Source organism: Helianthus annuus, chromosome 4, assembly GCF_002127325.2.
Source record: "Helianthus annuus cultivar XRQ/B chromosome 4, HanXRQr2.0-SUNRISE, whole genome shotgun sequence".
Classification (NCBI taxonomy): Eukaryota; Viridiplantae; Streptophyta; class Magnoliopsida; order Asterales; family Asteraceae; genus Helianthus; species Helianthus annuus.
In genome coordinates this window covers 194,494,163-194,508,642 of record NC_035436.2, presented here as the reverse complement: position 1 = coordinate 194,508,642, position 14,480 = coordinate 194,494,163, and the positions used below count along the sequence as shown (strand labels likewise).

Here is a 14,480-nt window from a genome sequence, read left to right as displayed (position 1 = left end):
TACGGAGTTAAATACGGCACATAAACGTCATTGACCTCCATTGGCGGATGGTACAAGCTTCAGGTAATTGATGCTAAAACCAAAAGTCGAACCATAGAGTTCCTTTTTCTTAATTTGAATGGTTATTTCAACTAATGGTTTGATTTTTGTTCAATCCTAACATAATAAAAAATCAATATAATAAATAACTAAAAACAAATTGTTTTTTTTTTTTTTTTTTTTTTTCTATTCTGTATTGAGTTTTTAAACCCAGTCTTGATATATGTATGTAAACAGACATGTCATCATGCAAATTAGTTCACAAGGATCTTATTCTTATTATTATTTTTATGCAAATATAGCTATTTAAGAAATATTAAAGTTTAAGTGGAATAGCTTTGAGCGGTGCACTCCTTTGCAACGTGATCCCAAACTTTTCCCCCATATCCATATCTTGTGCTTTCTTGTTTCCTTCAAGTTTCCAATCAAACTTCTGAATCAAAGAACCTAACATTATGTGTAACATTCTATGTGCCATATTCAATCCCGGACATATCCTTCTCCCAGCACCAAAAGGAATGAGCTCAAAATCTTGGCCTCTATAGTCAACATTCACTTCCAGAAACCTCTCTGGCATGAATGTATTTGGATGTGACCAAACTTTTGGGTCTCGCCCCATTGCCCACAAATTACAAAGGATCTGTGCATTTTTAGGCACCATGAAGCCTTGGATTTCTATGTCGTGGATGGCTTGGTGAGGAATTAGAAAAGGGACTGGAGGATGTAATCGAAGAGTTTCTTTTATAACAGCTTGTAGGTAAGGGAGTTGAGAGATATCTGATTCTTGTATTATTTTCTCCTTGTTTTCCATAAGTTTGATAATCTCTGACCGAGCCATTGCCAATTTATCTGGGTTGTGAATAAGCTCAGCCATGGCCCATTCCAACGTGGTTGATGTCGTATCGGTTCCAGCAGTAAATAAAGCCTATAAATTATAGAAATGATAAGTTTGCAAAAAAATTACATAGGCCTTGTCCACTAAATGAAAAATACCATATTTTATGTCTCTTGTTAAGATACTTGAAAAAAGTTGTACTTACGAAAAACAAATGTCTCATGTCATTCCGACTGAACGCGAATTCATCCATTTGGTTGAGGTTGAGCAGCGAGTCCAACACATCATCTTCTCTCAATGAAGTTGATCTTGTTTGCAAACGTTTATCGATTACATTATCAAATATGGTCAATATCTTGTTACCATGCAAATTTCCACGCCGTAATAATCCTTGAAGATCAAAGAATTTAAGTACCGGAAAAAAATCGGATATATTTGGCTTCCCTCCAATTTCCAGTAAAGCCCATACATCATCCTTGAATTCTTGTGAATACGAAGAATCATATTGAGCGAAATCCGTAGAAAACATTAAGTTTGAGAGAAAATTAAATGATGTCGTAAATGCAATTCCACCTATGTTTACGGCCTTTTCACTTATACAACAACGGTCAACGTGATCAACAAGTTCTTTTACCTGGAAGTATAATGAGAAGTTAGATGGACCATGTACTCGCCCAATAATTTCATTCACTAAATAATTAACTTACAATGTATAAATTATTTTTGTATGCGACCTCTTTTACATATTATAAATTTGCAACATTTTGTTGCATCACAAGTTCTACATGGTGTTTTAGTTGTTTGTTGTGCTTATTGCTTATGTACATATGCTTTTGGTTATTGTACATTGCTTAAATATTTAAAGTTGTTTTGGGTTTCATGTGTACTCAACTACTCCACCCACCTTCTATCGACCACCATCTCCACCGTCTCCGGCTAGCCGCTGTTCATCAAATCGTCCGTTATTCGTCATTATTTTATCCGACTATGGTTCATCAAGCTGAGGTAACGATTTGCTTTGTAATCCAGCAAACCCTTTAGGGTTCATCATGGTCAGTTCAATTATTATTCCGAACTGAAGTCATTGGTAAGTCTATTTTTTAACCAATTGGTTTTCAGTTAATCAGTTCGATTTATTCGGTTAGATTGACAGTTTTTTATTCGGTTCGTTTAATTCAGCTAATAGCCAAAACCAAACTTTGATTAAAACTTTTGCTTAGAAATACATGAAATATAGGTGTAAATACATGAAATGGATGTATAAATACATGACATATGAAAAAAAATTAAAATACATAAAAAGGAGGTCTAAAATATGAAATACATTAACTCGAGGTATAACAACTAGAAATGTATAAGAATATGAATAATCATTTCGGTTAATTTTGGTTAGACGAGACTACAAAAAAATTGATAACCGGTTTTTGGTTAATTCAGGCTAATTGGTTTTCAATTAATTCAGTTTTTGGTTGATTTTGGTTCATTTTTATCTGTTTTCGGTTAACAATTCAGTTGTTGCTCACTCATAACACTCATAACACTGTGCATCCCGCAACATATCAACACTTAATTTCAATTAAAAAAAAAACTATTGTTATACTATACTCAAATCAAAGTTAATAAAATACTTGTTTTTTTGTTGTATTTTTTTTATAAAGAATATTAACATATAGAGAAGTTATGGACATTTAAAAATCGTGGGGTGGTTAGTTTTTTTATAGGCAATATGGAAAATAATAATCCTATCTTTCTGAAATTGGCCGATAATAATCCCAAGTCAGTTATTAGTCGACAATAATCCGATCTCGTCCAATTTTTTTTGTAAAATAGTCCGCCATTAAAATAGCTTAAGGGAGTTAAGTTTTTTTTTTTCCGAATTACAAACCGATGTTTTAGGGCTTTTGATCAGAACGAGGATACGAATCGATTGATGCAAAACTTACCTCAAAATACTGCCCCCAACCCACGGTGCTTCAATTCGGGTGTTTAACTTCCAATTAACAAAATTCAAGCCATTTCGAACACAATTTCGAGGTAAATTTTACATCAATCGACCCGTATCCCCGTTCTGATTAAAAGTCCTAAAACATCGGTTTGTAATTCGGAAAAAAACTTAACTCCGTTAAGCTTATTTTAATGGCGGTCTATTTTACAAAAAAATTGGACGAGGTCGGATTATTATTGGTTAATAACTGACTTGGGATTATTATCAGTCAATTTCAGAAAGATGCGATTATAATTTTTCAATTTGCCTTTTTTATAAGGGGATAAAACGTAAATCATAACCAATTATCCTTAATTTGGTTAAAGATAAGGAAATTAAAATGTAACTCAATTAGGAGCTTAAAGTGTAATTAGTGTATGAAAGACTAAGTTAACCTTAATTTTGGGTTGCACCTTATACACTAAAATAAAATATGTTTTTAACTTCTGGGTATTTTAAAATATTCTTATGTTATCCGTTATATACATTTGAAACTTTTATATAAGAAAATTACTTGTCTGTGATTATATACAAATCTCATTATTGAAACTAGGCCTGACAAAGTGGGTAGGTTGGGTGGGTTTGGGTCACAAGATGGGTTTGGGTCAGGATGAGTATTTAGAAAAAAGGTGAAGATGGGCTAAAAATAAAAAAATAAATTAACAATAATAAAAAATGAAAAACATAAAACATAAAAAAATAAAACAAAAATCTGAAAAAATTTAAAAAAATAAAACTTTTAAAAATAAAAAATAATAATGAAAAAAAAAAAAAACTATTTTTGAAGACTAATAGATGTATTATTCATACCAATCTACCCCCCCACACATCATTATCAATATTTATATTTATATTTATAAATATAAATAAACAAGATGGTAACTTTGATATGCACTAAAATTAAACAGTATGAATACATTATAGACTTATGCAGCAAAAAAATGGAGTCATGCAGCCAATTATTGGGTACATCATTTAGTGCACTGTGAAAAAGCTGAATAATATACTAATTAACACAACTTGATAAGCTTCATCTATTATAATATGATCATACTCAACCAAATTACTTATAAGGAAAGTGTAAGAAAGAAAAAACTAACCCGATAACCAAACAAATTATAAATCATACAAATATCTAAAACCTACTGATATATTATGTTCCAAATAAATTAGTGAACTTTGACTACATTACCTACTGGTATATTATGATCCAAATAAATTAGTAAATTTTGACTAAATTACCAACTGGTATATTATGTTCCAAATAAATTAGTAAACTTTGACTAAATTACGTACTGATATATTATGAAAAATTAGTGAACTTTGAGTGAATTACCCCAATCCAACCTAAAAACCATTTAATTTACTTCGGGTTCAAGGTTATTCGGGTTCTGGTTCTTTCTTCGGGGAATCCTTTATATCGGGTTTGGGTCGGTTTCGGGTAAAATGGATAGCCCTAGCTGCAAGTATACAATTTAATGTTTTTATTAAAATCAACAAATATCTAAACGTATCGTTTGTTTTTCCTATTTAGGTTGTTAGATTATTTTCAGCATTTTATTTTCCTTTCTTACATGTAATTATGAAACAGTTTTATTATTTTTATTTTATTACTTGATAGATTATTAATAGATTTTAGAATTTGTCGGGTTTGGGTGGCTTTGAATTTGTCGGGTTTCGGGTAAAAAAGGACAACCCTAGCTGTAAGTATATAAATTAATGTTTTTATTTCAATTCCATAACATTAATTCAGTTTGTTTTTTCCTGATTTCTTCATTTGGCAGCACTATTTTGATATAAAAAGTTTCTAAAATACGGAGCACTGAGATGCAATCAAGGAAGGGATACAAGTAGAATGTGCAAGCCGTTTCAAGGACAGAAAGGCAGGAATGAAAAAACATTTTGATAAGCATGGAGGTTATAAAGATGTTGAAGAGGCAAAGAGACCCCCCCCCCCCCCGAGTCAATGAATCCAGAAGCGTGGTGTAAGTTCATTGACAGGTTGTTCACAACTCCCGAGTATATGAATCGTTCTGAAAAAATAAGGCAAATAGAGCAAAATAACTTTATGGAAGTTATCATGGGAGTCAATCTCTTGCCAATAGGCGACACAAAGAGGTAAAAAAATAGCATTATTAGAAGATGTGATAACAATTGTTTGAAATCTAAACAATAGTATTTTTGTTTACAGGTTTAAGAAACCGGACTAGCCTGCTATGTTAAAGGTTGGAAAGAAATGCATTGTACAAAAGGCAAATGGATTAACGACAATGCAAAACATGCTTGGGTAAGTTGTATCATTTTTTGACCCATTTAAACTTGTAAATTGTAATTTAAGGATACAAAAATGTGTTCGGGTCATAATACGGAAAATGTAGTCCACCATCCTATATATAAGTTGTAGTTGTGTTTTAAACGCGCTAACTCGTGAAGATTATAATCTGGAAACTCTACTTGTCAAATTGTGAATACGTGAATCGTATCCGCGTTTGTTATGGGATATAACTTGTGAATAAAGATGCTCTACAATATTAGTTAGTATAAGTTGATTGAAACTTTCAAAAGCTGGATATTAATGCTATTATTGTAACAGACTGGTTATCCATTTTATAGTGGTTATGCTTCCGGATTTTCGTAAAGCATTATGTATGTATATTTTATTGTTTAATGCAAGAAAACATTGATGAAGAGTATAATAGATCATTGTCATGCTCGGGTGGGGATGAAATGGCGGTTGATCAAGTTAGGTGTCTTAAAAAAGCTTTAAGGCCTTGACATTCTCACATACGGGGTGTTGAAAGAAGCTAATGAGAAGTTGCGAAAAGATAATGCGGCTTTGAAAGTACAAATGAAACATATATTGAAGTTGGTACTTCCCGGCTCGTCATTTCAACTTGAAGAAGAAGATGATCCAGAAGAGGAACAAGAAAAGGAACAAGAAGATGATGCATTTGTGTAACTTAGTTTACTTGGAAGAATGTATTTGAATGATATATTGCAACTTTAGAGTATTTAGACGTTATGGCTATTATATTTGAATTGAACTTATAGTTTGATTTTAAAATTTGTCGTTTGAATACATTGATATTTACAGCCTTTTAATTTAGTAAACGTGGAAAAATAGAAAAAAATATCAAGTTTTCTCAACTATAGCGAAGAAATCTAGTTGCTATCGGGGACAAATTAAAAATCCATCTGCAACCTATAACCATTAAATTTAGTCTCTGTAGGAGAAAAACCTTATAATTGTAAAAAACCTATAGCGACCAAATTTAGTCTCTAAAGGTGAAAGTGCAGGAAATTGTAAAAACTCGATAGAGACAAAAAATGGTCGTTATAAGTCAATCTATGGCGACGCATGTATAGCGACGAAACTAGCAGCCTGTTACGATGGATCAATAGCAACGACCCTGTTGCGACTAATTTTGGTCGCAATAGGATACAGGGACGAAATTTCGTCGCGAAAGGCCTTTTTTGGTCGTCGCTAAAGGTCATATTTCTTGTAGCGTTCTATTACAGTAATCATCTTCTCCAACATTTGCTGCAAACTTGAATAGTTGGAAAACTTTCCAATTAACACCATTGTCATATTTTTGTTCTTTTAGTCCAAATACATTAATGCTTCAATTATTCGCTATTTCATTGGTGCAACGTCAAAATTTTATGGAGGGCGCTTGTAGGACCGTGTTTCGGGACCGAAACCGTGATTCGTGTGAGATCGGTTCAAGACGGGAGAGATTAGAGATGATAAACAAACAACTTTGTATTAATCCGGTAGTAAAACATTACAAATCGGCCCGATTATATGATAACCGAACTAATACCAAAGGAGTATACATCCAGGGAGAGACCAAGTGGTGATCTCTCCCTGGTGAGGTCACAAACCTCCTAAAATCTCCAAGTATTTGAAATGGCAAGGGTTTTCCATTTATAGTCACACCCCTTGTCTTGCAAACACACACGGTCAGCCGAATAACCCTCTCGTTTGACCACTTCAAACGAGCGGGTCTATACACATTCGATAGACCGTTTCACTAACTATTACAAATTCAGCGTAAAATAAAACTAATCTATTCGACAAGCATCGGACACAAAATCTGCATCAACAGCGCTCAATATTTTCAAGCACGTATTAACATTGATTTTTTTAAGATGGACGGCTGCCCCTTAGGCTGGCAGTGGGCCCGCTCCTTTTCATTACTCGGGAGAGAATAGTAAACAGTACCTTGGTCTGGCGTAGGAGTTCACTAGCATCTAGACGTTGCATGGAGAACACATACTCTTTGCTTATTCTTCGTAGTTTTCGCCATTTTTCTCCGACTGGAAGCCACACTATCGAGTACTTTTCGTGATCAACCACTTTAGCAACGTCTGGTACTGATCGGCTAGAGAACGAGTGGTCATGTGTTTGAAGAAATTCTTTGGCAATATCTGGTGACGAAACGACTATGGTTGTTCTAGTTCCAAACTTAAGCGTCATTAAAGGACCGTAACGCTTGGAGAGTGTGGCAAGAGATTGGTGCGGTTTGTCACTGAGGTGTAAAAGGTTTCCGATGATCGGAAAAGGGAAAGGTCCTGGCGGAAGCCGTGAGCTGCGTCGGCCGGAGATGGTGATAGCATAGCCTAATGTTAATAAGAAAGAAAACAGAAAAGAAAGAGTGAGATAATCCATCGTCTTTTCTGATAGTTTGATAAATGATGAACCTCACTTAAGGCCTCAATTTATAGCAAGGGTGTGGTCACCAACTCTCTAGAAGGATCTGATAGTCTAAATATGCGACTCTTTTGTGTATATATTTTTTTTTTGTTGTTGAGATAAAATAATGTTATAAAACTAAATCAAGAAAGCATCTCCGGCGCAGAAACAACTAATTCTTAATGATATGGTAAAATATATATCTGACACTAATAATGTAGTTTTCTGATGTAAAACTTCCCAACCTGAGAGGATGACCGGAAAGAGAAATATCCAACGGGAAATGGATAAAAAATGGAGATCTTCCGGTCAGGGAAGAAACAGTGATTGACCGGGTTCAGGTTGCACCTGAAAGAGTGACAGGGGGTGTGGTCTCCATCCCCTTTACTATCCATTCGTTCACCCTCCTCTCTCCTCTGCAAGCTCGTGAAGATCGTTCACAACCATGATCAAGAGGGCCGATGTTCCGCTAGTAACCACGAAGCCACCTCAATTCCACGACCATCTCCACGACACCACACCCATCAACCTTAACAATTATTGTATTGCTTAAATAGAAATGTGAGTGTTTTTATCATTTAGCCATTTTTCATTACATATTAATTCCATCAACATTTTAAAACTAAAATAACTTTTATATATTTTTGTACTAGTTTTTTTTTTTAATTATTTCATAAAGTCAAACATTTTTTTATTTTTAATAAAAGTATAATATTGCTAACTTTTTTTTTTCAATTATCAACATTTAAAAAATGGTTACAAAAAGATGGTTTATAAATGTGCTAATTATGTAATTGCAATGTATTATCATTTTTAATGAATTGCGTTGATTTTAAATCTATATTTAAAATCTATATATATGCTGCTTGTTGTATATGTAACTGTTATTTGTTGTTATTGTTTTCTTTTGTGTTGATATTGAGATTAGGGCCGTAAATGAACCGAACGAAGTCGTATTCGTTCGTTAAGGATATAATGTGTTCAAGAAGGGTTAATGAACACTTACCGAACCAGAGTTTTTTGTTCGTGTTCATTCATTAAGAAAATGAATGTGTTTACGAACGGTTCACGAACACAAATGAACACATATAAAATCGGTGAAAACGACGTTGGCTAGAGGTGGATGGAGAAAGGGAGCGGGGCTAGACTTTGAAGCCCTAATCGTTGAAACGAAGGTCGATAGTATCTTTCCATGTGAATAATGAGAAAGAAAGTGGAGCGGTGCATAAACATGGTGAAGATGGGGTTTCTATTTTATTTGTTTTGGTAATAAGATAAATAAGAATTAAAGAATATCATAAGTTCAGATAAAATAAATAAATGCTAAAAATCTTTAATGAACAAACATAAACAAATGAGCATGAACGAATGTTCATGAACATATGACCGAACGTTCATGAATGTAATTGAACGAACAAGAGTGTTCGTTCATTTAACTAACCAAACATAATTTCTTGTTCATGTCCGTTCATTAATTAAATAACGAACAAATGTAAACGAACTTCCCGCCGAACGTTTCACGAATTGTTCACTGAACGCTCAGTTTGTTTAGAGCCCTAATTGAGATCATATTTGGAGATGAACTTGTCTTGTATAATCTTGATGGATGGGTTTTTATTGTATTGTAAAGCTTCGAATCGATAACCACTGTATTTCTACCGCAAAACACAAAAAGTCTACTAGTTTATCTTATTTGCTACTGTGAATGCCAGTTAATAGATTTGTTAAGAAGTTCACCAAAAAAAATTTATAACACATTTATCTAATCTTATTAGTATTTTAGAAGTGATTTACAATGATATATCTAACCGAATCTTGTATAACATGGGGTGATGGGATACGTAGAAGACGTGGTCTTGCCGTCACCACAAAAATATATATAATGTAGCATTTAAGCTGGAGCATACTTTTTTTTTGTAACGGCATACTTGTAATGAAACAACTGGTAATCGGTATGTTATAGTCAAACATAATTAATCACCACAAATATCTATATATATATACATATATATATATATATATATATATATAGAGAGAGAGAGAGAGAGAGAGAGAGAGAGGAAGGTTAACATACATTACGGCTTAACGTACATCACGTACGACAGGTAATTACGCAAGTTCATTTTAAAATCACGCACGTTATAACTCAAAAATCCAAAATCACGCATGTTGAAACACAATAATCACGCATATTGAAAACATTAATCACGCATGTTATAGAACAAATCACGCACGTTGTTTTACGTGAAGTACGTTAAGCCGTAATGTACGATATACTTTTTCTATATATATATATATATATATATAATTATATATGGTCGGGATTTAAAGAAAACGGTAGAAAGTGTGAGAACGGTGAGAACACTTATCGATCATCCGATCAAAACAATCTATGGACTAGATTGGCGCGGTGGCGTTTTCGTAAATAACATCAATTTTATTACGTGGACGCGCTTCATTAAGGGTAAAAGGGTCTTTTGACTTCTCCACACAAAACGCCATCTCATGAAATAAAACGCCAAAAACAAAAATCTCAGACCATTCCCAGGAAAAACGCCATTATATATAAAACGCCAAACTTAATTAGTGTAAAATTCCGCCTAAAAAAACCGCCAAAAAATCCTATATATACAACATCTCAGACCTTCAATTAAAAACACACAAAAAACCCAAACGCCATATTTCATATATCCCATTAGCCTTAGAAACGCCAAAAAACCCAAACATCAAATACCTTCTAACCCAAAGCGTTTTTTTGAAATTCAGTTTGGTTGTCCGTAAGATTTCGCTCAATGAAATGGACAAAATCCTTAAGTGAGGACGTTGTTCATTTCATTTAGTAAAATCTTATTGACTAATCCTCAACTTCCATCCAATTTATAATGCTAAAACATATAAAAACATTATTGAGCTTTGTTGTCAATAAAGTTTAGCTTTATGGGGTGGACAACATTGTCAGTTATCTTTCTTAACAGAGGATTAACAATGTTGTCCATCTCATACAGCAAAACATTATTGATTTTAGCATGATCAAATTTTGAGGTTTAAGGTGCTCTTATTTCGTGGCGTTCTATTTTTATCGGTAAAACGTCAAAAAGTTAAAAAATCAAATATCGTTCATTGTGAAATTCAAGATTGTTGGCTGAAAAAGGTCTAAACTCAATAACATTTTGCTGCATGAGATGAACAAATCTTCAAGAAAAAGATGCTTATGACAGACTCTGTGCTTCCTAACAGCGACACATAAAACTACTTGAAAAACAAAAAAACAAAATGAATCATACGAAAGTCGAACCCAGTTAACATGATTCAAAAAAGAAGAAAGAGACTGCTGACAATGAAGATTTGGAAGATCAATTGTTTATGTATTCTTTTTTTTTTATTTTCCTTTTCAAATGATTGTTATATAATAAAAACGCCATATGTAATAAAAATGCCAAAACAGCCAAAATGCTTGTTTAAACGATATCATCCCGTTAAACGCCACCAAAAAACTCCCAAACTATAATAAAATTACTTTGAAAAAGTATTATAAAAAAATCCAAAAAAAATAAAAATAAAAAATAAAAAGCAAACTTGAAAATGTAACTAGAAACAAAAAAATACAAATCAGTAACACTGAAGATAGGGAAAATTTAATATATTAGAATTTAAAACGCCAAACTTGAAAGATGGGACGTGTTACAGACTTCAGAGATAAACTTATCAAAAACAATAATTACAAACAGTAACTGAAAAGACGAATAATTTATTATAATAATGCACCGCCTAACTTAGGCGCCAAAAAGACATCCTATAAAATGATACGTCTCAGCAACTTCCATTTGATCAAACAAAAAAAAAAAAAAACAAACGCCAATACTACTAAATACCACTCACTGAAAAACGCCAAGAAAAAAAATCAAAGATGGCTAATATGCTTTCTTGGATATTCATAATTGTTCTTCGGGAAAGTTTCACTGAATAAATTATTATCAGAAGGGAGTAACTTAGAAAGATTTTGCTGCATGAGATGGACAAAAATTCAAGAAAAAGATATTGATGCCGTCATATGGTATTTTGTATTTTTTGTTCTTGAAGAAAGTTTGCATGACGAGAAGAGATCAATGACAATGAAGAGCGGGTTGACTATAAAGATGAAGATTAAGACAAAGAAAAAGCGAAAAGCCCACTCACACGACATAAATCTATGTCGCCAAACATTCACAAAAAAAACCATATCAACAGAGGAGCAGGCAAAAAAATCAAACCAATGGGTTTGTTAAGTTTTACATAAAACGTCATATATTTGGTGACAGTTCTACTACTATTAAAGAAGAGAGAGACTGATGACAGTGAAGATTGGGAAGAGAGATCCGATTAGGATTTTTAATTTATTTTCTTCGCTTGTATTTTTTTTCCCGTGGTTGAAATATAATATAACAATAGTAAAACGCCAAGATAACACAAACGCCAAAATGTTTATAAAAAATAATAGAACAATGGGCCGTCTTGTTTAAAACGCCTTGGAAAACGCCATTCAAATAGATAATGCCATACGATTTGAATAAACGCCATAAACGCCAAAATGTTAATACAATGAAACCATTAAACGCCATTAAATATTGAATTTGGTTAACGCCAAAATCTTAAAAACCAACAATATTGGGAAAAGCGGAACTAGAAAAGAAGAAGATGAAAGGACAAAAAAGCCCCTCCGCTCTTTTCTAAGCGGCGTGACACGTGTTGGGCCATGAAGCGTTCTCACCGTTCTCACACTTTTGAGCGTTTTCTCCTGATCCCGTTTCTATATATATGTGTATATATAGGTAGAGGTTCATGTAAAAAAAGGGTTTTTTTTTTGTGAGAAAGGTAAGAAAGAATCTACACCATTAGATCTTTGATCTAATATCTAATGGTTGAGATCATAATTGCAAAATTGTAAATAATGTTTACTATTAAACATATTAGTTTTCTAGATTAAGGGTATACAGCTAAATTTAACATTTTCAAATTAAGAAACTAACATTAATGCACATGTAACATCCCCCGTCTTTTTTAAACGTCAATGCTTTTTATATGTAACTTTAAAAAAAAATTACACCATAATAACAAGCGTTTTTTTTATCTTTAATATGAGTACCATATTGCTATACTTATATAGAGAAAAAAATTACACCATAATAACAGTGGTGTTTTAATTGTATTGTGATTCAAAGCGTGGTGTTTTAAACACATACTGGAATGCAGGTGTAAAACAGTATACGATGAACAATCGAAGAACATCTACTGGAATGTAGGTTTAAAATACCATGGTGTTTTAACATATGGAATCTGGAACATCTACTAGCATGCAGATGTAAAACACCATGCATGCAGGTTTAAAACACCATGTACAATAACCATACTATGAGCATTATACTAAGAACACATTCTGGGAATGGATGTAGTGTTTTTAATAGTGTTATATACTTATTGAATGGTGTTATATACTTATTGAATGGTGTTCTATAATTATTGAATGGTGTTATATACTTATTGAATGGTGTTATATAATTATTGAATGGTGATATATATGTGCTGAATGGTGATTTTGCAGTGTTATTCGTAGTGTTTTTATAGAGATCTTTAAAATGGTGTTATATACTTATTGAATGGTGTTACATACTTGTTGAATGGTGTTATATACATGCTGAATGGTGGTTGCAGTGTTATTCATAGTGTTTTTATAGAGATCTTTTAAAAAAATCATGTTCCTATAAATAAGGTGGCGGTTATGGAATGTTTTAAATTAATTGAATTAATGATAAAATTACTTCTTTACCCTTTTGAATTAATTTAGATTGAGGACACATGTCATCTCCATAATATTTCTCACCTTTCTCACACTTTTATTCTTTTTTACAATAACCTTACCCTATATATACATATATATATATACATATATATATATATATATATATATATATATATATATATATATATATATATATATATAGGTAGAGGTTCCTGTAAGAAAGGGGTTTTTTGTGAGAAAGGTAAGAAAGAATCTACACCATTAGATCTTTGATCACCATTAGATCTTTGATCTAATGGTTGAGATCATAATGACAAAATTGTAAACAGTATCTATCTACTATACTAAAAGAATTCTCCTTAGCCACATGGCCTATTCTTAGCCAATCATTTTGTTGATGTGGACACTCTTTTTGCCCTGATAATTCAGAATGAGCGCCAATCTAATTTCCTTTATTCTCCTTCCTAAAGCTTCTTCCATCGTTATTTCCCTAATTCTTCTCCATTCCTTATTGATCTCAAAATTCAAAACCTGTTCTCTCTACTTTTTCTCTCGCCGTTCTGTGTTTTGAAATTTTAACATGCCTTCTATTATCAACATAACTTGACATCTTTACCTTTTCCACTTCAAAACCCTAAAACTCAAAGGCATGAACTATCCAGGTATTTTTCTCCATCTTTCATGATGTAATCTGAGATTCCTCTTCGTATCCTTTGTCCGTCTTCAAACCCTAGAACGTGTCTTTTGTGATCAGTGATCCGAAGTAACAAGGTATGGTTTTTTCGATCTCTAAACTCATAAAGTAAGCTTTCTTTGAAGATTCGTATTTCATATATGCATAATTGATTTAATCACCATTACTCTCTCTGTTGTTCATTCAACTACAAGGCACGTTGTTTTCTTTAAACCCTAAAATCAATGTTATTTGTTTAAGCTCGAAGATATGCCATCTATTTTTCAATCATTTCTAAAAGGTACGTGTCTATCCATCCACTGTTCTTCATAGCCTTTTGTTCAATCATTAAATATTCACTTATATAATTTGTTTCTTTGTTTTAGGGAGTTCCTCTGTTTCCTTTGTGATATGTAACAAGGTTTCACTATTTTACTTCAGAAATATGTTCATGATATTGGTAGATGAATCATTAGT

At 32.7% G+C, this 14,480-nt stretch overlaps 1 protein-coding gene across 2 annotated transcripts; it reads right to left on the bottom strand.

Moving 5' to 3' along the window:
- Positions 1–263: 263 nt before the first annotated feature.
- LOC110937721 (cytochrome P450 76T24) lies at positions 264–8,079 on the bottom strand. Of its 2 annotated transcripts, XM_022180175.2 has the most exons (4): positions 7,800–8,079; positions 7,084–7,481; positions 1,080–1,508; positions 264–964 (listed from the first exon to the last, which is right to left on the bottom strand). In XM_022180175.2, exons 2-4 carry the CDS (start codon positions 7,336–7,338, stop codon positions 356–358), a joined length of 1,293 nt encoding a protein of 430 aa, XP_022035867.1. In that variant the 5' UTR covers positions 7,339–7,481; positions 7,800–8,079; the 3' UTR covers positions 264–355. The 2 variants fall into 2 exon arrangements, with proteins under 2 accessions (XP_022035867.1, XP_022035866.1); XM_022180174.2 differs by lacking the exon at positions 7,800–8,079 and having other exon boundaries at positions 7,084–7,720.
- Between the last annotated feature and the right edge of the window lie 6,401 nt (positions 8,080–14,480).